This window comes from Equus asinus, chromosome 10, assembly GCF_041296235.1.
Source record: "Equus asinus isolate D_3611 breed Donkey chromosome 10, EquAss-T2T_v2, whole genome shotgun sequence".
Lineage (NCBI taxonomy): Eukaryota > Metazoa > Chordata > Mammalia > Perissodactyla > Equidae > Equus > Equus asinus.
Window position 1 is genome coordinate 53,550,513 of NC_091799.1, and position 20,148 is coordinate 53,570,660.

The 20,148-nt window shown below is 60.5% G+C and overlaps 3 protein-coding genes across 14 annotated transcripts; 2 read left to right on the plus strand and 1 right to left on the minus strand.

The window, feature by feature from the left end:
• Positions 1–107: 107 nt before the first annotated feature.
• On the plus strand, positions 108–7,232 carry BABAM1 (BRISC and BRCA1 A complex member 1). 12 transcript variants are annotated; one of them, XM_014865924.3, is made up of 10 exons: positions 158–341; positions 788–833; positions 1,217–1,561; positions 2,559–2,617; positions 3,282–3,402; positions 3,484–3,562; positions 4,342–4,366; positions 5,618–5,747; positions 5,936–6,022; positions 6,757–7,232. In XM_014865924.3, the coding sequence occupies exons 3-10, from the start codon at positions 1,238–1,240 to the stop codon at positions 6,958–6,960; spliced, it is 1,029 nt and encodes a 342-aa protein (XP_014721410.1). In that variant the 5' UTR covers positions 158–341; positions 788–833; positions 1,217–1,237; the 3' UTR covers positions 6,961–7,232. The 12 variants fall into 12 exon arrangements, with proteins under 12 accessions (XP_044630015.1, XP_014721410.1, XP_014721409.1 ...); XM_070519382.1 differs by having other exon boundaries at positions 191–341; positions 5,936–6,010; XM_014865925.3 differs by having other exon boundaries at positions 209–341; positions 1,255–1,561.
• Positions 7,233–8,136: 904 nt separating this feature from the next.
• Positions 8,137–12,887, plus strand: ANKLE1 (ankyrin repeat and LEM domain containing 1). Its single transcript, XM_044774043.2, has 9 exons — positions 8,137–8,401; positions 8,482–8,634; positions 9,006–9,111; positions 9,204–9,342; positions 9,556–10,329; positions 10,471–10,648; positions 11,393–11,552; positions 11,659–11,788; positions 12,048–12,887. The coding sequence occupies exons 1-9, from the start codon at positions 8,340–8,342 to the stop codon at positions 12,218–12,220; spliced, it is 1,875 nt and encodes a 624-aa protein (XP_044629978.1). The 5' UTR covers positions 8,137–8,339; the 3' UTR covers positions 12,221–12,887.
• Positions 12,888–14,141: 1,254 nt separating this feature from the next.
• ABHD8 (abhydrolase domain containing 8) lies at positions 14,142–20,134 on the minus strand. Its single transcript, XM_014865928.3, has 5 exons — positions 19,932–20,134; positions 17,979–18,726; positions 15,911–16,081; positions 15,583–15,799; positions 14,142–14,826 (listed from the first exon to the last, which is right to left on the minus strand). Exons 2-5 carry the CDS (start codon positions 18,716–18,718, stop codon positions 14,671–14,673), a joined length of 1,284 nt encoding a protein of 427 aa, XP_014721414.1. The 5' UTR covers positions 18,719–18,726; positions 19,932–20,134; the 3' UTR covers positions 14,142–14,670.
• Between the last annotated feature and the right edge of the window lie 14 nt (positions 20,135–20,148).

Here is a 20,148-nt window from a genome sequence, read left to right on the forward strand (position 1 = left end):
CCGCTCGGCCCCGTCCCGCCTCGCCCCGCAGGGCCGCAGACCACCGCAGTATCAGTCGGCCAGACGGAAAAACTCCGCCTAATCTCGCTCAGCCAATCACATTCCAGGGCCCGCCCCCACAGCTCCCGTCTGTCACACCCCAAACCCCACCCCCAGCCCAGTCCCAGCCTATCAGCTTCCACGGCTCTCCAGCTGCGTCTGGTTCGTCGCTCCGCTCGCCTGCGGCCCAAGGAAGGACATTTCCCAGGAGGCGTCGCGGCCGCGCCGCCCCGCTTCCGGCGGCGAAAGATGGCGGTTTCCTAGCGAGTCGGCGGCTGAGGTGGAGGGAGGTCCAGGCTACGGTGAGCGGAGAAGTGGGCCGTGAAAGCCTGCGGGGCCCGTCCCCAGAGACTCACCTCCCCTAGCCCCAGAGGTCCCGCTTCCGCCTTCAGCTCCGATGTGTCCTGCAGTCTAGCTTCATTCCTTTTGCTACAGCTGGAGCTTTGTTTTTCTTAGATGTAGGGGCTGCAAGGCGCGCAGAGACCACCCCAGGCAGCCCTCACCCATTGCCCAGATAGGCGCGCGGGTCCATCGGCGTCCTGTGCTTGCTCGAGGGACCCATAACACCCCGATCCTGCCCCTCCCCTGCACAGACAGCCCCCAGGCAGCCCAGCGCCCACTGGAGAGAGTCCTAGAGATTATTATTCTTTTATTCACCAAGACATTTTCAGTTTCAGGTAAGAGAAAGCCCAGCTCAATCTGGCTTAAGTAAGAGAGGGGAGTCAGTGGCTTGTATCTTTGGTTGCAGGCATAGCTGGATCCAGTAGCTCACAAGTCTGCCTGCCGTTTTCTGGGTGAGCATCACTTCAGGCGGGCTCTCTTTCCCCTTTCGGAGGCCAAAGAGGCTCCTGGCCCTTCTTGACTTCTCTCCTCCCAGGTCTGCAGCTCTAAGGAGCCGCTTTTCCGTGGTAGGACCGCTGGACCCTGTATCGGGTCACGTCCCCATTTCTGAGCCACTCACACTGGCCAGGTGTGCTCATTGGCCAAGGAAGGGGGAGGGGTTAGCCTTATGGAAAAACAGGGAGACCGTGACCTTAGGTTACAGGATAAGCCAGCGGGCGGTGTGAAAGGCACCTCTCCACAGATGAGCAAACAGGCGGGAGGAGTGACCCTCACAGTCAGTGAGCGGCTCAGCCTGGCCTCCTGCACTGTCACCAATGTTGTTAAAACCCCTCAGGGAAGGATCCTGGCTTCCCCCATGTCTGCTCCATCCAGCCACTCAGGAGCCATGGAGGTGGCAGAACCCAGCAGCCCTGCCGAGGAGGAGGAGGAGGAGGAGGAGGAAGGGGAGCAGTCCTCGCAGCCCAGGCCCCGCACGCGCTCCAACCCTGAAGGGGCCGAAGACCGGGCGCTGGGGGCCCAGGCCAGCGTGGGCAGCCGCAGCGAGGGTGAGGGCGAGGCGGCCAGTGCTGATGACGGGACCCCCAACCCTCCAGGAGCCGGCCCGAAGCCCTGGCAGGTGCCCCCGCCAGCCCCGGAGATCCAGGTGCGGACGCCAAGGGTCAACTGTCCAGAGAAGGTGGTAAGTGAGGGCCTCGGCCTGTGGCTCCGAGGCACTAGGGAACCTTGGGCTTAAACATTCTTGCCTTTTGGGATTCACTCTGCAAACAGTCCTTTCGTGTGAGTTTCCTAGGGCTGCCCCAACAAATGACCACAAACCAGGGAGCTTCAAACAACAGGAATGTGTTTTCTCACAGTCCTGGTGGCCAGAAGTCCCACATCAGGCGTCAGCAGGGCCACCCTCCCTCCACAGGCTCTGGGCAGGGGCCTGCCTGGCCTCTTCCAGCTTCTGGGGGCTCCAGGCGTCCTCGGCTGTGGCTGCGTCATCCTAGTCTCTGCCTCCGTCTCCACATGGCCTTCCCCTCTGTGTCCCTTTGTCTTCCTCTTCTGTCCCTCATAAGGACACTTGTCATTGGGTCAGGATGATCTTATCTCAAGATTTTACCTGAATTATATCAATAAAGATCCTAATTCCAAATAAAGTCACATTCTGAGGTTCTATGAGGACATATCTTGTGGGGACCACAATTCAACCCACTATATCCTTGGTTTTGTGGGGGGTTTTTTTGTGAGGAGGATTAGCCCTAAACTGACATCTGTTGCCAATCCTTCTCTTTTTGTTGAGGAAGATTGTCGCTGAGCTAACATCTGTGCCCTTCTTCCTCTATTTTGTATGTGGGCCGCAGCCACAGCATGGTTGATGGGCAGTGTGTAGGTCCATGCCTGGGATCTGACCCCGCGAGCCGCTGAAGTGGAGACTTAACCACTACACCCCAGGGCAGCCCCAGTAGATCCTGTTTCTGTGTCACATGTCCTCTGGTTCATTTATTCACTCATCAAGCTGGAATCCTGAATCCCCTGAGCCCCATCCCGAAGTGGAGAGCTTGGCTAGGAATTGGGGGCGTCGTACCACCTTTGCCAACGGGGCTGCTTGGAGAGGCCAGCGGAGTGGTGGGGCCGGCATTCGTGTCCCGGTGCTGCTGGGCACAGCGCCCTCCCACCGTCCACCTTCATTGCAGATCATCTGCCTGGACCTGTCAGAGGAAATGGCCCTGCCAAAGTTGGAGTCGTTTAATGGGTGAGGGGCACATTTGGGGCTTTGAATGTGCAGTCACAGCTGGGAGGGGCCCAGCCCAAAAACTGCAGGGTGGGCTGTCGGAGACTCCCCGCAGGCTGGCCCGGCCTGGGCCTGGCGGTGTCAGAGAGGAACGGGGATAACTGGTAACGATACAGCCGCAGCGGCTGGGGCCCTGTTCCGAGTGCGTACGAGCTGTCAGCGCCACCAGTGTCAGCAGTGACTTGGAAACTCTGAGATGCAAAGTCGCCCAGGGCCCCACAGCAAATGGGCAGGGCTGGGATTCAGACGCAGGCCTGGCTGACCCCGCAGCCCTTGCCCTGAGCAGCTGGGTCTCTGTGGGGTTGGGTGGCAGGGGCTGGACAGTGCCTGAGCAGCTCTGGGAGTTGCTGGAGACGGGCATCCAGGACTGCCTGTGGCTGAGCAAAGGTCTGGGGGAGCTCTGGTGGGTCCCATGTAAGAGCCAGGCTAGCCAGAGGGACCCCCTTGGGGCGTGCGGGAGCTGGAGAGGGTTGGCTGGGCTGCGCCAGCCCCCTGCTGCATGACCCGAGCCTCCAGGGCCTCGTCATGGGGCTGCTGGAGGCGTCCCCAGGATGAGCAGGTGAATGGGTGCCGCCAGGCCCAGAGGCCTCGCCTTAACACCCCGTCACTGTCTGTCCCTCCCCAGCTCCAAAACCAATGCCCTGAACGTCTCCCAGAAGATGATCGAGATGTTTGTACGGACAAAACACAAGATTGACAAAAGCCACGAATTTGCGCTGGTGGTGGTGAACGATGACATAGCCTGGGTGAGGCGAGGGCGGGCTGGGGTGTCCTGGGGTCCTCTGGGGGTCAGGGAGCCGCTTGCTGAGGCCTGTGCTTCTCCACAGCTGTCCGGCCTGACCTCCGACCCCCGCGAACTCTGCAGCTGCCTCTATGACCTGGAGACGGCCTCCTGCTCTGCCTTCAGTATCCTTCCATGCAGGGCCCCCTGTGTGGGGCTGGCCGTCCTGTCCCCAGGAAGCCTGAGCTCAGTTGGCTCAGGTCAACATGCCAGCTCTGCCGCTACAGGCTGGGGCGGCTCACCTCTCTGAGCCTCGGTTTCCTCTTCCGTGAGGTGGGGGGCACAGTATGCCCACTCCCTCGGGGCGCCATGGAGATCAGGTCAGGACAGAGGAGCAGAGAGCAGCTGACTTGCCCTTTGCGTGTGCAGACTGCACCCACACAGGGAGCACTCCACCCAGGCCAAGTCTATGCTCGGTGCTTAATAAATGGCAGCATGACTGAAAGGCCACAGTCCCCAGTGCAGCCCCTTTCAGCCTGGGCACGGCAGCTCGGATGCTGACTCGACCGTGGGAGGCCTGAGTGCAGCCTGGAGCGCAGAGTGTGATCGCTGTGAGCTACAGAAGAACGCAATGGCGAGTGTTGGCAGGAGGGGACAGCGCCCCCCGTAGCTCCTTCATTGTGAGGAGAGCAGCCCTGGCCCTGAGGGGAAGGGAGGCTTTGGGTCATCAAGGGTCTTCAGGGTGTCCAGTGCCAGCCCCCTAGTTCATGATCTATGCCAAGGGATACTGAGGCTCAGAGAGGGCAAGCAATGGGGCCAGGGTCGCACAGCACACCTCTGGCACAGGGGTACTTGCCACCAGGCTCAGAGGCACCCACACTCTCTTGGTGTCAGGATGAGGAAAGCCACCCGTCCCTGCCCACCCATGCTCTGCCGCCAGCCTTCTCCTTAGTATCCCCACCAGATCTGGAAGGTCTCGTCAGCCTCATGTAAGTCCCCTGTGGGGAAATTATTGTTCACCTTGGAAGAGAAGACTCTTTTCTGAGTGAAAGCTTCAAACAGCCCAGAAATGTCCTTTGAGGAGGCCGAGGTCGGCCTCCCACAGCCTGTCTCCCTGGAACAGCTGCGCGCTCACCTTTCTGGAAGCATTTCTTGCAAAAGCAGCGCCTCCTCCAGTCTCCCTTCGCCGGGGTCTGTCGTGGCCCCTGTCCCTCCGCCCCAGTGTCTCAGCCCAGGAGGCGGCCCCCTGTTTCTGTAGGGGGCCACGTGGCGGGTGTTTCCAGCTCGGCGGGCCACATGGTCTCTGTCAGCCGAAGGCAGCCGCAGACCCTGCGTGCCAGGCGGCGGTGGCTCGTGCCGGTCAGGCCGTGCTTCACGGACACTGCCAGGGGGACCGAGCGGCATTGCCGCGTGTCGCGAGATGCTCTGGTTTTGACTTGCTTCTTTCCCCACCCCCATTTAAAAACATACACACCGGTCTTAGCTCATGGGCCCTGGTGTTTCGCCCCCAGTTTTCCAGCCCCGGGTGGTAGACATGGCACCTGTTTTGCTTTTGCTGTCACAAGCAAGTTAACTTGGTATAGCCATCCAGGCAGGTTTTGCAAGTGACCTCATGGAGTAGATTCCCAGTGGAGGCCTGCTGGGGCAAGGAGGGGTGTGTGTAATTTTGCTGGACTTCAGGGACACCAACCCTGTTCCCTCCCCAGCGTGGGGGTTGGTCACGCTCCTGGACCTTCTGCTGCCTGATAGGTGGGAAGAGGTCATATGTGGCTTCGCTCTGCTTTTGTTTTCATTCATTTGTAGGCCATTCAGTGTTCCTTCAGTAACTTATCTACTTATCCCCTTTACCTATTATTGTAGGGGATGGAGGCTGAGTGGGAACTGGGCGCTGACTTAGAATCTGAGATCCGGGCCCCGCCCCAGAGTCTCCTGGCCTGGTGGGGCAGGTCTGGCTCAGGCAGTGGTGCGGCCCGCTCGGGGCGCTGAGGGTGCCCAGAGCAGGCTCCAGCTTCGGGGTCAGCAGAGCGTCCCTGACAGAGCGGGAGAGGTCAGGCGGAACAGCCAGGCTGGGGAGGGCTCCGGGCGGAGGGAACGGCCATGTAGGCAGGCCGGCAGGCAGTGGTGGACTTGGGAGGGGTCGCTGGGGCCTCGCATGCCCGGTGAGGAGCTGGGCGCTCTGAGGGTGACCGGAGGGGAAGCCCGGAGCGTGCTCTGACATGGCCCCGCTCCCCACTGTGCAGCCAGCAGAAGACAGAGCTGCCGGTGACAGAGAACGTGCAGACCATCCCGCCGCCCTACGTGATCCGCACCATCCTCGTCTACAGCCGGCCGCCCTGCCAGCCCCAGTTCTCCCTGACGGAGCCCATGAAGGCGAGCGCGGCCGGGCGCAGGGAGGGAGGGAGGGCTGCCCACAGCCGGCACGGTGGTGGGGAGGGGCCTCTGACCGCCGGGCCAGCGCGCCTACAGGCAGCTTCCCAGAGTCTGAGGCGGGAGCTGCAGAATTGTCATGGAGGCATGGGGTGACCCGAGTCCCCAACGCTGGTGTCCTTCCCCTGCAGAAGATGTTCCAGTGCCCGTATTTCTTCTTCGACATCGTTTACATCCACAACGGCAGCGACGAGAAGGAGGAGGAGGTGAGCTGGAAGGTGAGAGGTGCGGCGGGCGGGTGTGGACGGGGTGTCTTGGAACCCGCCTGCCCTCGGCCTGGGGCCCACCTCCGCTGTGCAGCCCTGGAGCCCTGGCTCTGCTGACTCTGGGTCATGCGCTTACTCAACAGCCATCCTCACACGGCTACTGCGAGTTGGTGGGGCTGTTGGCACAGTGGCCCTGGGAGCACGTAGGGTCCTGCCCACCTCATCCCCAGCATCCGCTTTACTCTCTTCCTGTCTTTGCCTTCGTTGTGCCCTCTGCTTGGAACACCCTGCCCTCCCTGCCTCCTTAGGCTCTGCTGGGCTTTCACACCCCAGCCCTGAACTAGCTGTGTGACCTCAGGTGACCCACTTACCTCTCTGAGTATCAGTTTGCCCAACTGTGAACAGGAGCATTGAAACCAGCTCCTGCTCATATCTCAATACCCAAACTAAAAGGCCCTATTCTGAGAACCCTTCTCTGCTCCCCAGAGATCAGTGTGGGGGCTGAGGGATTGTCTGTATCCCATTGTGTCTCTAGACTGGGACCTCTGGGACAGACCTCTCAGGGTCCCTAAGACTGGGTAGGTGGCAGGTAATGTTTGCTGAATGCAGGAATGTTTTCTGCCTGGCAAGCTCCCTTCACCTTTCAGAACCCACCCCTGATGCCCCATCCTCTGGGAACCCCTCCCAGGACAGGGAGGGCCTGGCAGGGGCACCCCTGCCTGAGCAGCTTCTCCCTGGCCCCATAGGACATGTTTACCTTCATGGGCAGCCTGGATACCAAGGGGACCAGCTACAAGTATGAGGTGGCGCTGGCCGGGCCGGCCCTGGAGCTGCACAACTGCATGGCCAAGCTGCTGGCTCACCCACTACAGCGGCCCTGCCAGAGCCACGCCTCCTACAGCCTTCTGGAGGAGGATGACGAGGCCGCGGAGGCGGAGGCCACTGTCTGAGCCCTCCCTGCACACCCACCCTGCTCGCACAACGAAGCCCTTGGCTTCTCATATAGGGCTCTGTGCGACACAGGGGAGGGATTCCAGAAGGCACCCAGGGCACCTGGGGAGCCCTGGAAGGAAACCCAGGATTCCAGGAAGCAGCCCAGGGACTCTGGGAACCCATTACCCATATTTTCCAGCCCACATCCCACTGCCAGTTTGTCAAGTGTGATTTTTGTTGTTCCCTGTTATTTTTGTTGCCAAAACAAAAATTTGAGAATCCACAGCAATCAGCTTGTGTTAATTGGGATCTTTTTGGTTGCAAATGACAGAAAACCCACCCACTGAGCAAAAAGGGGGATGGCTTGGTTGGTAGGGATAAGCAGCCAAGGTGCAGCTTCAGGCTTGGCTGTATCCAGGTGCTTGGGCAACACTGCCATTGGGGAGGGCTGAAATACCCTGCATAGTTAGTGTTCTGTGTGCCCTGTATACCTGCCAACCTGTGGAAAGGGGTGAGATGGCCATGAGCAGTCCCTAAACCCCAACCCAGGAGAAGTGGCACTTCTCCCAGCATCCCCGTATGACTGGCCTTGCCTGGATCGTGTGACCTTGCATTGAGCCAGTCATGGGCCAAAGCTCTGGGATGCTCTGATTGGCGAGGCCTGTGGGAAGGCAGGATTACAGCGCGATGGGGAAATGCTGTGGCGCTCTCGAGGGGAAGGGAGACGGAGATAGGCAGACAGGTCCACCCTTCGGCTGTCTTCCTGGATGACGAGCAATCGTGGAAGAAGGGTAGCAGCCGGACTTTCTCAGTTCCACGTAGAAGGAAACAGCTCTATGGAGCAACTGCTTTTCCTCCCCGTGAGCATATATTGGGCACCTGTGTTCCAGCCCCTGGTTCCACTTCTCAGCGGCCCGGAAAGGATCACTCTCCCACTTGGCAGATGGGGAAATAAGGCCCTCGGAGGCCCACCGCTCCAAGGAACGCCTCCGGTTCCGCGGGCCTGAGCACAGCGACGCCGAGCTCCTGGCGCGGGGGCGGCCACGAGACGCCTCACACGGCCCCGGGCTGCGCGCGCCCACGGCCGCCGCCCCGGCAGAGGCTTCCAGGAGCTCCGGGGCCCCAGCTCACAGCCCCACCCTTCCGGCAGGGCGCCTCCGCGGGGCCCCGTTCGGAGACGCGATAACTGCACACCTCGCGGCCTCCGCCGCTCCGGCCCTTATCGGCTGCGCCAGACGGTGCCCGCGCGCCACTGGGGGGCGCCGCCCCGCACGCGGGCCCAGGCTCGGGCCCGCAGGCGGCGCCGTCGGGCTGGGGAGCCTGCACGGCGCGGCGGCGCGTGCGCACACGGGCGGCGGGCCGGCGGGCGGGAATCCGCGCGCCGGGTCGCGCGGGCATGGGTGCGGCGGCTCGCTTGGCGCGGCGGCTGCGGGAGGCGCTGCGGGAGGAGGAGCCACGGTGAGCGCGGGGCGCGGGGCGCGGGGCGCGGGGCGCGGGGCGCGGGGCGCGGCTGGTCCACGCTGAACCCCCGTCCGTAGGGCCGTGGAGCAGCTGCTGCGCCGCGGCGCCGACCCCAACCTGGTGCTCGAGGATGGCGCGGCGGCCATGCACCTGGCGGCCGGAGCCCGGCAGCCGCGCGCTCTGCGGTGCCTCGAGGCTCTGCTGCGCCGAGGCGGGGACCCCAATGCTCGGTGAGGCGGAGCCTGGGCTGGGGCAGGGTCTTCCTAGTCCCGGCGCCGGGCCTGGGAATCCGGGAGAGGGCGTTCCACGGTCCAAGGGTGGGAACTCACTGCCCAAGGGGGGGACCTTGGGAACCTGGGCAGGGATCCTGAGGGTCCAAGGCGGGGGGAAGGGTCCCAGACCGACGGTGGGGTACGGGGTTGCTCTGGGGCCGAAGTGAGGATCGAAGGTTCGGCTCTGGCGGTAGAAGCTCTAGGGTCAGAGAGCTTTGGGTCCCGGCCCGAGGGCGCATCTTCTGGGTTCCGAGGGTGGTGTCTCAGGCTGGAGAATGGAGATGGGGGTCGCGGGGGCCGGAGATCGAGTCCGTCTGCTCCTGCCCCAGCTCGGCCGAGGCGCTGACGCCTCTGCACGTGGCCGCCGCCTGGGGCTGTCGCCGCGGCCTGGAGCTGCTGCTGAGCCAGGGAGCGGACCCCGCGCTGCGTGACCAGGTGGGCGGCCCTGCGCGGCTGCGGCGGGCGGCCCCGGAGGGCGGGCGGGGAGAGGGGAGTGAAGGGGCCCCCTGCTGACCGCGCCGCCGCAGGAAGGCCTCCGGCCGCTGGACCTGGCGCGGCAGCAGGGGCACCAGGACTGCGTGCGCGTCCTCCTGGAGCTCGAGACCAGGACCAGGACCCCGACCCGGACCTGGGCAGAGACCCAGGAGCCCGAGGCGGAGCCTGATGGTGAGGGGGGCCTGCCGGCCTGGGGCTCCTAGCGTCTGATCTGGCTTCGCTGTCTGTCTGTGCTCTGCTCTCTCCTGCGGCTTCGTGTGCCTCCCACGCCGTTCTGCCTTCCCACAGCTTTTGCTGCCTCTTGCTATCTGGTCCAACTCCCATCTCTGTCTCTGGCTCCCTCTTCTGCTTCGCTCTGACCCCCTCTCGCATCTGCTGCTTCAGGCCCAGGTCCCCGGGGAAAGGGGCCGGACTCCAGCCCCTCTGAACCCCCCGACGTGACGCTGGACTCCACAGCACCGGGCAGAGGTGACATCAGAGACAGGGACCTGGGGCGTGGTCCCGGACCCCCTGGTCTTCTTGCCAATCCTGAGGCGGCGGACAAGTATGGCAGCTTGGAGTTCCCCCCAGGGCTGCAGGACTGCAGCACAGACGCCTCCTTCGTCACGGCGGTTGAAGCCTCTGAAGCCGAGGCCCCAGCCCCAGACATCTCCCCCTGGGCAAGGTCATTGCCCCAGACCAGGCAGGGGCTCCTGACTGGCGTCCAGCCCTCCCAGAGAGTGCCGAGATCTCTGGGTACCCCACAGCCGGTACATCAAGCCTTCCTGGCCGGCAGGGAGGCAGAACTAAATGCTGGTCTGCAGGCCCTGACTTTGACCCCTCTGGATGCCTCCCCCTGCCCCATGTCCCTCCCTAACTGGAGCCCAGCCCACAGTCCCCCTTGGGAACCACTGTCTGGACCCCCCAATTTCTGCTTCCTGACCGATGACCAGTTGTCCCTGGACAGTGATGTGGCAGCCCTCTGGCTGACGGAGGACGAGGCGAGCTCTACAGGCAGCAGGGACTCTCTCCCCTCCTGCTGGCACCCACCAGTCCCTGCCACGTCTGACCTGGAGCTGCTACAAGGGCCCCGTGTGCTTGGCACGAGCCCTGGCCCCCTCATGCCCTGCACCCGGCCGCGCTACCTCCGGCGGCTGGGAGAAGCCCCGGCTGCTCCTGGTTAGTCCCTTCGGGGCATCCAGCATCCAGGGTGTCTCCAGGAATCCCGGGAGATGCCTGACTTCCTGTCCTGCCTACTTCACTCTTTGTATCTGGGAACCCCCCTTCCTCTGTCTCCCTTGACTCAGTTTCTCCTCCCAGACCCAGACTTTTCAGGGCACAGCCCAGAGCTGGCCAAGGCCCTTCAGACAGGCCATATCCCGGATGCCCAGGCAGATGAAGATGAGCTCGCCCAGCAGTTTGAGCAGCCAGATCCCACCAGAAGGTGGCGGGAGGGGGTCGTGAAGTCCAGCTTCACTTATCTGCTGCTGGATCCCAGGTATTTGGGGCAGGAATGACCGAGAAGTGGGAGCTGGAAAGTTCCAGGATTGCTGCTTTTTTTAAAAAGATTTTGTTTTTCCTTTTTTCCCCAAAGTCCCCCGGTACATAGTTGTATATATTTTTAGTTGTGGGTCCTTCTAGTTGTGGCATGTGGGACACCGCCTCAGTGTGGCTTGATGAGCGGTGCCGTGTCCGTGCCCAGGATTCGAACTGGCGAAACCCTAGGTTGCCAAAGCAGAGTGCGCGAACTTAACCACTCGGCCACAGGGTCAGCTCCCCAGGATTGCTTCTGATTTGCTGTGTGTCCTTAGGAAGGGGACTGGTCCTTTCTGGGCATCGGCTGCCTTATCTATAAAAGGTGGCTTGATCCAATTCAAGCTGCTGAGTGTCTTCGGGGAGCAGCTGCCCCTCTCTGCTCTATAAAACGGGGGTCACTGGAGGCTGAGCTGGTGGCATAACAGTTAAATTTGTGAGCTTAGCCTTGGCAGCCTGGGGTTCGTGGATTTGGACCCAGGACGTGGACCTACGCTCATGAAGCCACGCTATGGCAGTGTCTCACATACAAAACAGGAAGATTGGCACAGATGTTAGCCCAGGGCTAATCTTCCTCACCAAACAAAACCCCCCAAAAAAAGCCCAGAACCAGGGTCACTGGATGTGGGTTCAGTTTGCCTTGTGAACTTAGTGGTTGTTCTGGGGCAGCTCTCGTCACTGCCCTCTCTGAGCCACCTTATTCATCCAGGAGAACTCAGGACCTGCCAGCCCGAGCCTTCTCACTGACCCCGGCTGAGTGCCTTCGGACTTTCGTCCATGCTATCTTCTATGTGGGCAAGGGAACACGGGCCCGGCCAGATGTCCACCTCTGGGAGGCCCTCAGCCACCGTGGACGGCCAGGAAAGCAGGTGTGAGGATAAGGAGAAGGATCATGGCATGGGCAGCCAGGCTGTGGGCAGATAGAGTAAGGAGGGAATTGAAGGGCAGATTCCTGATCCTGCCCTGGCCCCCTAGGCCTGCCCTAAGGTGCGTCACATCCTGGACATTTGGGCCAGTGGTCGTGGTGTTGTCTCCCTGCATTGCTTCCAGCATGTGGTCGCTGTGGAGGCTTATACTCGAGAGGCGTGTCTTGTGGATGCTCTAGGTGGGTGCCTGGCTTGTGGGATGGGGGGTGGTCATACGAGGGCCACTTGATCTACCAATTCCCTCATCCCTTCCCTCTTAGGGCTGTTCATTTGTTTAATGAGCAATTATTAAGCACCAACTGTGTACCTGCATGTGCTCATATATTGCTCTGTTGGTTTATCCCTGCTCCAGGGCAATACGTAGTGGGTTCATTGTCGTGTATTTCTGCCAGGGGTTCACCAAGGCTGCCCCTGTGACCTCACCCCCAATCTCTCCAGGGATCCAGATGCTGACCAACCAGAAACAAGGGCACTTTTACGGTGTGGTGGCTGGCTGGCCACCTGCCCGGCGCCGCCGCTTGGGTGTGCATCTGCTGCACCGCGCCCTCCTTGTCTTTTTGGCTGAGGGTGAGCGAGAGCTACGGCCCCATGACATCCAGGCCCGCGGCTGAGCACTGGGGAATTGGCCATCCAGCCTGGCTAGAGATCAGGGTATTTGAATGTTCCAGCCGCCTCGTCCTGAGAGCAGCCCTCCGTCTGCAGCTCCAGAAGGGTTGGGGGTGGGGGGCAGCAAGGCGAATCTCCCTTCAGGCTGAGGGACTTTGTTACAGATGGAGCTGCTGGAGAGGTAATGACCTCACCATCATGGGAGGATGGGGATCAGAGGTTCTTTGGAACATTCCAGTGCTTCAGCACATGCTGGTGCTTTGGCAGTTTGCTCCTGTCTGTGTGGACAGAGCCCACTTTTATCTCCCAGACACGGGACCCACAATGTGGATGGGCTGGGGGAGTCTGTCCAGCTCAACAGCCAGGTTTTGCTGCTTCCCAGCTGTGGGACTTCAGACCAGTAGTTTGTCTCTCTGAGCCTCAGTGTTCTCAGTGTACAGTGGGGACAGTGAGAGGTCCTGCGGGGGTTATTGTGAAGAGCTTTGCAGTGAGCCAGAGGCAGCCCTTCAGCCCAGGTGGAAAGTCTGTGGGGGAGGGGAGGTGGGAGGTGCGGCTGCGGAGGTCGGGTGTGAGGGTGAGGGAGCAGCCTTCCTGGGGACCGCTGGGCGCCTTGAGCCTCCCGGATTTCTCTGAACCTCTTGCTTCCACAGTAAAATGGAATCAATAGCCCTGACTTGCTGGTGACGCTCTGCGATTTCAGACTATTCACATATGCTCAAAGCTTCAGTAAATGCCGAGCCGCCGTCGTCGTGGCGAGGTGGTGGCGGGATCATTTAAGTTTTCCGGAAGTGTCCAGTGGGTTTAGGGACTTGGGGAGATGCGCTGCCTCATTGGGCTCTGCACCTGCCCATCATCGCAGCTCAGCGAACCAGGTCCTGCAGGGGGCGGGCGTGGCCCGGGCGGGTTCCCCGGCCTCCAGGCCTCCACTGCAGAGCCCTTGGCTCCTCTGGCGGGAACGGCTGGTATAGTAATCAGGCACCTGGCCTCTGGGCTGGGCCTGGGCTCTAACGCTTTAAGGGAACTGAATAACCCTCTCCTGAGCTTGTTTCCTCATGTGTGAGATGGGGAGCCTCGCAGCCACTAAGTCACTTGATGAACAGCGTGTCATCGGCCCAGGAATTCACTAACAGGTCAATGGGAAAGAATCCAGAGACTCCAAAGACCCCACAGAGGTGGGGTCTGCCTAACACGGTTTCCCAACCTTGGCCCTGCTGACATTTGAGGCCAGGGTTTTTCTTGCAGTGGGGCCTGTCCTCTGCATCACAGAGAGTCAGGGCAGCATCCTCCCCAGTGGGGGAAATCAGAACTGGCTCCCGAATCTGCCAATGGACAACAGTACCCCTGGTGAGACCCCTGGTCTAACCTAAGGGTGGGCTCACCAACCGGTGGGGAAAGGACGGAAGATACAGCCACTCTCTCCTCCCCTGGTGCCTGCAAACCACAGGAAGACCTAGGCCTACCAAGATAGAATAGAGCAGAACCCAGAGCACAGCTGTGGGGCAGAGAAATCCTTCCTCCAGGCAGAGAAAGACAGATGCGGTGGCTTCAAAGTAAAAATCATCGTGATAAAAGCACCCCTAAATCAAGCTGAAAGATAAGTAGGGACAGGAAGAGGTATTGACTTGCTGGCTGGGATGGGGTGAGGGGGTCCGTGGACCGGGGCGGGGGTGGGGGAGTCGGACCCTCAGCACAGGCCTTGTATACAGCTGGCTGCTCTAGTCGCATGCAAAGTCCACTGGTCACCTCAGCCGCCGCACTGACCTCAGCTGGCCGTCGCCCTTCCCTCCAGAGACCAGTTCACCCCCTGGCTCTGGGAATCCTGCCCAAGCAGCCCCTGCGTTCTGAGAAGGGAGGGAGAATTTGGGAAGTCAGCTTGGACGGTGGAGAGGACCCCAACTTGCGGTCACCCAGCACAGTTCCAGAGACTCAGATTGTCACTTCTTTTTATTGAGTTACAAGTTGGGATGTGCAGGTTCAGTGGCGCCAGCCCCCCCGCCCCCGACTCAGTCCCAACGCTCTTGGGCAACATCGCTCCCAGCGCCGAGGAATAGGGGGTGGGGGTCTCGGGCAACGGGGCGGGGACCCGAGGGTCCCTCCGGGGCTCGCAAGTCCCAGGATCAAGCACAGCTGACACGGAAGACAGAGAGCGGGGTAGGGGGCCTGCCTCGGCCATGGCGCGGGGGGAGAGGGGGCTTCTGTACAAGGTCATCCTCCGCGGGGGTCCCGGCTGCGGCCCGAAACACCGCCTGGCCCCGCAGGACGGAAGCAGAGAGCCTGCGTCCACCCGGCTCCCACGGGTGCCCCGCCCTGCCCAGCCGGTCTGGGGGCGTCTCCCGACCCGGCCCCGCCCACCTGGGGGGCGGGCGGCCAGCCCAGGTGGTCCGCGTTGCAGAGCCGGCGCCGGCTCCGGCCTCCTGCTCCTCCGCACACCAAGCGATGCCCGCCGGCCCAGCGGCTACTTCTCCTCCGGGGGCGCGGGCAGGGCCTTGGGCGCCGGCTCGGGCTCCCAGAGCAGGAATTCATGGAGCAGCGTGTTGACTGTCTCCGGGCACTCCAGCATCACCATGTGGCTGCCTTCGTCGATGAGCTTCAGGAAGGCCAGGAGCAGAATCTGCGGGGGATGCAGGCTCAGGGCGGGTGGAGGCAGGACGGCGGCGCGCGGGGCCAGGCTGCCCTGGGACTCCCCGACATCCATGCATGGCCTGCGGTGTGGGGAAGTCTCTCCTGCAGCCAACCCATCATCCCTCCACCTCTAGCCAAGGGGTATCTGGGGGATGGCTGTCGCCCTGCTGGAGTTGGCATTCATTTGTTCTGTATTAAGTGTCTACAATATGTTCCGGGCAGGATTTTCCAGCCCTGGCACTACTGACACTTGGGGCCAGATTATTCTTGGCTGTGGGGCCGTCCTGTTCATTGCAGGGTGTTGAGCAGTATCCCTGGCCTCCACTCACTAGATGCCAGTAGCAACCCCCCAAGTAAGACAACAAAAAAGCCTGCAGACATTTCCAAGTGTCCCCTGTGGGCAGAATCTTTGCTGGTTGAGAGCCGCTGGCCCAGAGCTATTCCCAGTGCTAAGGATCCAAGCCCCCTTCTTGGGAATCTCTGATCTAAAGATCCCCTGGCCCGCCCCCTCCCACAGTGACACAGCCCATGACAAATCCAGCTGTGAAGAGCACTTTTTATGTGCATCAAGGACAGGGTATAATCCTAACACTTGTCTAGGGTGGGGCTGCTTCCTGGACTCCACCTTTGACTCTCAGTCTAAGATCCCACTTCCCTGGGCTGGAGCACAAGGCAGAGTGCCCCCAAGCTGCCCTGGGAGGGGAGGGGGGTTTGAGGGTGTGGTGAGGGGGTGCCACGCCCCTACCTCGGCCATGCGCTGGTCTTCCTCTACCGGCACAAACTTGTCGTGCATGCCGTGGACGAGCAGGACAGGCACGGTGAGCTCGGCGTGGTAGACTTCATCGCCCTCGGGCCAGTACTGGCCGCTCATCATGGCCCGCAGCACGAAGGATGACACGTTGAATGCGTTGCCCTCCTTCAGCAGCTGTTTCTCTTTGGCCCCTTGGCGAGCAAAGCCAGCCCTGGTGGTAGGGAGGCACAGCTGGAGCCCCTGTGCCAGCTCTGGCTATACGGGCTCCCCTCCCACACAACTTGGGGACACATCGGGGGCCACCAGGGCTAGGGTCACTCACTTGAGGAAGCTCCAAGCCAGGCAGGGCGACAGGCAGTGCAGGACACAGGTGGGCATGTTGAAGATGGAGCAGAAGCTGGGCTCCAGTGCTGTGGGGCCCCCGCCGTTGATCATGATCACCTTGTGCACCAGGTCTGGGTACTCATGTGCCAGGAATGTGCAGAAGGAGACACTGCCCAGAGGAAGGGGGAAGGAGGGGTTGAAGGGTGGAGGTGAGTGGCATACAGGCAGTGAAGGGGTTAATGCCCTACCCTCACCCAGGAGGCAGGTCCTTGGGGTCCAGGGGCCCCAGAGAGGGGTGAGGGATAGATGGGGCATCTTGAATGCCCCAAAATTGTGAGACTGTGTGTGTGTTGAGGGTGGGTTTTTTTTTTTTTTGGAGAGAGAATCCAAATCTAGAACTTTCATCAGATTCTCGAAGTCACCATGACCCCCAAAGGGATAAGAATTACTTTTTGCCAAGTGTTAAGACAGCAATCTGATTAAATAAGCCCTTTGGCTGCCCAGGGAAGGTCACTATTGCTTTGCCTCCCTGCCCTTTAAGGGTCTTCTCTCACTGGCCTCTGGGCATGGCCTATCTGCCTGCCTTATGCAGGTGGAAGGGCACAGCCCAAACAGCTCCCACAGTCCAGCTCCTCATTCCCTCTACAGCAGGGTTCATATGGCCTGCGGGCTAGCCACTTGTTTTTGTAAACTAAGTTTACAATTTTGTAAATTTGTAAAATAGTTTGTAAATAAAGTTTTATTAGGACACAGCCATGCCCATTTGTTTACAATTATGGCTGCTTTCCTGCAATGAGAGGAGAGTTGTGAGTTTCTGACGAGACTGACTATATGGCTTGCAAACCTAAAATATTTACTATCTGGCCCTTGAAGGAAAAGTTTGCCAACCCTTGCTGTAAAGTGTGGCCCTGGGATGCAGGTAGGAGTCAGGCCGACCTGACTGACAGTGACTCACTCTGTGCTCAACAAGATTGTTCAACCTCTCTGAGCTTCTGTCTCCACATCTGTGAAATAGTAACTGTGCTAACCTCATAGCGATATTGTAGGGTCATAGTAACTCTCACAGATGGGTACTCATTTAATTGACGGAATTGTTTATCATAAACATCCACTTTGGGGGATGTTATCATAAACAAATAAAAGCTATGTTACCTCCCAGCCTGGCTTCCTTTCTTTTGGAAACTTATGTAACATTTCCTTTTCTTGTCTAATTGCATGGGCTACAACCACTAAAACAGTGGTTCTCAAGCTGGCTGGCTGCTGGGATCCTGCATTACCTCCTAGGGAAAGCAGAAAGTGGTACCACTTGGTAGTGGTCAGGCACCCAGGCCCAGAGCCTTCCATGGAGTGGGCTCTCATCCAGATGCTAGATGGTATTATCACCCCTTTACAGGGGAGCGAACTACAGCAACCTGTGCCTTTGTTGACAGAATTTATGGTATTCCAAGCAGCCCTTGCTTGGGATCTCCAGAGCCTTTTTTTTTTTTTTTTTTTTTTGAGGAAGATTAGCCCCAAGCTAACTGCTGCCAATCCTCCTCTTTTTGCTGAGGAAGACTGGCCGTGAGCTAACATCCATGTCCGCACCCGGGATCCAAACCGACAAACCCCAGGCCACCGAAGCGGAACGTGCACACTTAACCCCTGCAGCACTGGGCCAGCCCCTCCAGAGCCGATTTTTGAACTTAGCTGAAGACTGGTTCTCAGCCAGGGTGATTCTGCCCACCAGGGGACCTTTGGCAACATCTCAAGACATGTTTGATTCATCGCTAGACCACTGTGCCAGTGGCATCTAGTAGACAGAGGTCAGGGATGCTGCTAAACATCCTACAGTGCACATGAAAGCCCCTCACAGAAAAGAATAACCTGACCCCAACTGTCAACAGTGCGGGCATCGAGAAACACAGTTTTAAAACCATGTGAAACAGTTGCATTAGTGGCAGGAATCCTGTCTTGTTGCAGATGCTAATGGGACTTTTCAAGGAGGGAAATTGGCATTTTGTGAGTGGGTGTCCGGTCCCTGCTGACCCCCAGCCCTCCCCCCTCACCCCACCTCAGCGTTGGCTCACCCATAGGAATGCCCAATGAGCACATTTCGCTTCTTGGCGTAGCGCTTGAAGATGGCGCGCATGTCCTCTGCCAGCGCATAGAAGGTGTAGGCTGCAGCCACCTGGGGTGCTGAGCTGGCCCCATGGCCGGCCAGGTCAGGGGCCACCACCTCGTAGCCTAGGCGCACAAAGAAGTCCAGCTGCTCCTTCCAGATGGCCAAGGAGCCGCCGACACCGTGGATGAAAAAAAGCACCACATCGGCCTGTGTGCCTTTGCAGCTGGTGATGCGCTTCTCACAGTCAATGAGGATGGTCCGCTTGGGGCGCCGGGCTCGCCGCCGTCGCCCACCACTGCCACTCCCGGCACTGGTCGGGCCCAAGCGGCCATCACTGCCCGCTGGGTCTGCCAGCTCCACCTCAAGGGTGGCTGGTGGCTCCCCGGAGCCATTCTGACCATGCAGGAGGTCAGCTCGAGGTGCTGGGCCCAGGTTCTCCACCAGTAAGCGCCCGTTGCGGTACACGGTGATTCGGCGCTGGCAGCGGACCAAGCCCGACTGGTCCCCCTGGGCGGCATCTGGCAGAGGTGGTGGTGGGTTGGGGGCTGGAGCGGGTCCGGCATGCTTCACCCGCAGCACGCGGCCAGGCTTGACCTCCACAAAGGTGTAGCCATCACTGGACTCGACGCTCTCCAGTGGCCCCACAGCATTGGGTGGTGCACCCAGCAGGCAGCAGAAGATCCCGCCGGTCACCCCGGTCAGCATGGTGTGTCCTGGGAGTGGGGGTAACAGCCAGCTCAGGGGCTGTCTAAATGAGGAGCCCTCCACCCCCACAGCATCCACTCCCTACACCTGGATCAGGGGAGCCACACTGGGAGGCTCCTTTTAGCCTCCAGTTTGCAGAGAGCCAAAGCCAGCCACGCACCAAGATGTTCTGTCTGGGTAGTGCCTGCGTGGTGGTCAGCTACCCTCCTGGGCCAGCCTGGTCTACCCTAGAGAGAAGGACCTGGCTGTGGCTGACCCCAAGAGACATCCATAGTGAAGCTGGTGTAGTCAGGGGGTGCTTCCTGGAGGAGAGGACATTGTGGTAAATGTGTTTCACCCCTGAGGATCCCCAGCTTGAGTTTATAGCATATCAGCTATGCCTTTGGAAACCCATTCATTCATTCATGCATGCACTCTCTCATTAACTGACTTTCACTGAACTAGCTTATCCTGAGGGCCTCTGACGGCATCTAAAAAGATGCAGATCCCGGTGAGCCCCCATCCCAGGCCTCTGAACCTGGCTCCTGAAAGGTGAGGTCCTGGGGGAGAGGGTTCCGGCCCAAGCTACAGAAGGCCTTGCCCAGTTCCGCAAGACCACATTCACTGGGTCTGTTTCACAGATGGACAAGCTGAGGCCCAGACACTCTGTCTCCCTTGGTCAGTACTCTAGGTTCTGGGCGTCTGACACACACCCTCCAATAGTGGAGAGGAGGATGGAGAAGGCAAAATCCTGGCTGGGGGCCTCCAGGCCTCCATCCTGCTCCCTGCCTCCCCCCGCCCAGTGTCCATGACAACCGCAGGCAGTTACATAACTCGAGGGGGGATACCCGCGCAGCGCACCCCCCATTGTCTAGGGCCTGGAGATGGGACCAACCCCTCCCCCATCCCCATCCTGGGCGCTGCGGGGATAAGGCACCTGAAGGCCCGGCCTGCGGTGGCCTGTACTTGCTGTTGGAGGGGGAGCAGGCAGCGTCCCACCTCTGGCGAGTCCCAACCCCCTATTGCGGAGGGGGCGCAGATGCGCCACGCCAGCCCTCCTCCTCAGGGTTAGGCCCCCGCCTCCCGGGTGCCCGTCAGCCCTGCGGCGGGGTTGAGGACACTGGGGCTCCGCGGCTTTCTAAGAGCTCGTGCACGGGCTTTGCCGACATCCCCCTCCTAAGGGGAAACCCTGGGGGCCTCGATGTCCCCCTCCTAGGGCCCGCTCCCCGCTCACCTCATTGAAGGCCCTGGAGCCCGGGGCAGGGCGGAGGGGTACCGGGCGGAAAAACCAGTGTCCGCCTGCGGGCGCCGTTTACATGGTGGCGCGGGATCTGGCCAGACGCATCTACGCAGGCCGGCGCGGGCCCAAGGCGGTCAGCGCCGGGGCGTCCCGCGGCCGCCGAGCCAGCCGGCCCTTTAAGTCTCTCCACAGAGGGCGGGGCCGCAGCCGA

Excerpts from the sequence above, each read along its gene's own strand:
- BABAM1 (XM_014865924.3), top strand. The coding sequence starts at position 1,238 with ATGTCTGCTCCATCCAGCCACTCAGGAGCCATGGAGGTGGCAGAACCC. Across the intron at positions 3,403-3,483 it reads TGAACGATGACATAGCCTGG|CTGTCCGGCCTGACCTCCGA; the intron begins GTGAGGCGAGGG and ends GCTTCTCCACAG. Across the intron at positions 5,748-5,935 it reads CCCTGACGGAGCCCATGAAG|AAGATGTTCCAGTGCCCGTA; the intron begins GCGAGCGCGGCC and ends CTTCCCCTGCAG.
- ANKLE1 (XM_044774043.2), top strand. The coding sequence starts at position 8,340 with ATGGGTGCGGCGGCTCGCTTGGCGCGGCGGCTGCGGGAGGCGCTGCGG. Across the intron at positions 8,635-9,005 it reads GGCGGGGACCCCAATGCTCG|CTCGGCCGAGGCGCTGACGC; the intron begins GTGAGGCGGAGC and ends CTCCTGCCCCAG. Across the intron at positions 11,553-11,658 it reads GTGGACGGCCAGGAAAGCAG|GCCTGCCCTAAGGTGCGTCA; the intron begins GTGTGAGGATAA and ends CTGGCCCCCTAG.
- ABHD8 (XM_014865928.3), bottom strand. The coding sequence starts at position 18,718 with ATGCTGACCGGGGTGACCGGCGGGATCTTCTGCTGCCTGCTGGGTGCA. Across the intron at positions 15,800-15,910 it reads CTGGCTTGGAGCTTCCTCAA|GGCTGGCTTTGCTCGCCAAG; the intron begins GTGAGTGACCCT and ends CCCTACCACCAG. Across the intron at positions 14,827-15,582 it reads AAGACCAGCGCATGGCCGAG|ATTCTGCTCCTGGCCTTCCT; the intron begins GTAGGGGCGTGG and ends CATCCCCCGCAG.